Source organism: Drosophila navojoa, chromosome 5, assembly GCF_054131105.1.
Source record: "Drosophila navojoa isolate 15081-1374.11 chromosome 5, UAZ_NAV_1.0, whole genome shotgun sequence".
NCBI classification, from domain to species: domain Eukaryota; kingdom Metazoa; phylum Arthropoda; class Insecta; order Diptera; family Drosophilidae; genus Drosophila; species Drosophila navojoa.
The window spans coordinates 21,886,551-21,888,465 of NC_142893.1; the positions used below are offsets into that span (position 1 = coordinate 21,886,551).

At 54.2% G+C, this 1,915-nt stretch overlaps 1 protein-coding gene across 1 annotated transcript; it reads left to right on the forward strand.

Annotated features, from left to right (window-relative positions):
- Positions 1-256: 256 nt before the first annotated feature.
- Positions 257-1,624, forward strand: LS2 (Large Subunit 2). The gene has a single exon (XM_018103321.3). It carries the CDS (start codon positions 322-324, stop codon positions 1,606-1,608), a length of 1,287 nt encoding a protein of 428 aa, XP_017958810.1. The 5' UTR covers positions 257-321; the 3' UTR covers positions 1,609-1,624.
- Positions 1,625-1,915: the final 291 nt, after the last annotated feature.

A 1,915-nucleotide genomic window follows, 5' to 3' on the forward strand; every position in this document is an offset into this window, starting at 1 on the left:
TTTTCATACAAATTAATTGCCAACGTACATACATCGGATTATGCTTGAGTAGAGTCTCCTGCATAACAGAACCCTTTTGTGTACAGAAATTGGATTTGAGTCTTAGGAAATAGACAAATTTTGACAAGAAACTTGACAAAGGCTTGTAGAGAATTATATCGTGAGCGCGTGAACAGTTTAAGTGCAACTCTCGCAGTTGCCTAGCTTGATTTTGTCATTTTTATCATAGTCACCTTTGCGCCCCTGTGCTGTCAGACGAAAAAGTCCCAGATCCACATTTATTGACGTGCATCCGAGAAATCAAATTCAGCAAATTCTACAATGGGTCGTGGACGCCGCGAGACGCATCAGTCGCGCAGTCGCCATCGTCGTTCGCGTTCGCGTTCGCGCTCGCGCTCGCGCTCGCCGTCGAAGCACCGGCCGACGCGCTCCAGCTCCATCACGAGCCAAGCGGTGCAGGTGAAGCGCCGCAAGGAGCGCTTCAGCTCCTCGTGGGACATTCCGCCGCTGGGCTACGAGCATCTGACGCCAGTGCGGTACAAGGCCATGCAGGCGAGTGGCCAGATCGCATCGCGCATCGTGCCGGACGCCCCGCCCACCGGGGAGTCGGCGGCGATTGCGACGGTGACGCGGCAGGCGCGCCGCCTCTACGTGGGCAACATCCCGTTCAGCACCACCGACGAGGACATGATGGCCTTCTTCAACGAGCAGATCAATCGCCTGAACGGCACCAACGGCGTCGACGGCAATGCCGTGCTCACGTGCCAAACGAATCTGGACAAGAACTTCGCGTTCCTCGAGTTCCGCTCGATGGACGAGGCCACCCAGGCGATCAGCTTCGACGGCATCCTGTACCGCGGCCAGACGCTGAAGATTAGACGGCCGCACGACTATCACCCGGTGGCCTCGGTCAGCTCATCAGAGCCGGCATCCGCCACCCAGGTCAACAGCGTGCCCATTTCGCCGGTGGTGCCCGACTCGCCACACAAGATCTACGTGGGCGGCTTGCCCACCTGCCTGAACGAGGAGCAGGTGAAGGAGCTGCTGGTCACCTTCGGCAAGCTGCGCGGCTTCAACCTGGTGAAGGAGGCCGTCACGGGCCAGAGCAAGGGGTTCGCCTTCTGCGAGTACGTTGATCCGTGCATCACCGAGCAGGCCATAGCTGGCCTCAACGGCATGCAGCTGGGCGATCGCAAGCTCATCGTGCAGCGCTCCATAGCCGGCGTGCGCAATCTGGTGGCCCATCAGCTGCCCGTGCTCCAGGTGCCCGGCTTTCCAGTCGACGTCTCCACGGGCAAGGCCACCGAGGTGCTCTGCCTGCTCAACATGGTGCTGCCCAGCGAGCTGACGGACGACGACGAGTACGAAGACATTCGCACGGACATCAAGCAGGAGTGCGCCAAGTACGGCAAGGTGAAGAGCCTGAAGATTCCACGTTCCGGCGACGACTCCAACCAAGGCGGCGTCGGCAAGGTTTTCGTGCGTTTCGAGACCATCGACGACTGCAAGAAGGCCCTCAATGCCTTGAGTGGGCGCAAGTTCAGCGGACGCATTGTCATGACTTCATTCTATGATCTAGAGAAATACAAACGCAAAGATTTTCAATAATAATTAAAAATAATATAGCCGTGAGGTGAACTATACAAATCTTTCCTTTTACTGATTGTCTGGCTTCACTTGAGCACAGTGGTGGAATTTATTTTGTAAACTTAACTGAAGAGCTTAGATTTCATGAGTATTATTTGCAGCTTGAAGAAAGAAAAAAGTTTGGGTATAGCTTGTATGGCAACGACTCTCACTCTCTATCTCTCATTCTCTCTCGCTCTCTTAGTCAATTTATATGGAGTACTACGAGGTAGAGTATTGATTAACAGCTTGAAAAAAGAAAACTGTATAAGTAAAACTAGTCTGTCTC

Excerpts from the sequence above, each read along its gene's own strand:
- LS2 (XM_018103321.3), top strand. The coding sequence starts at position 322 with ATGGGTCGTGGACGCCGCGAGACGCATCAGTCGCGCAGTCGCCATCGT.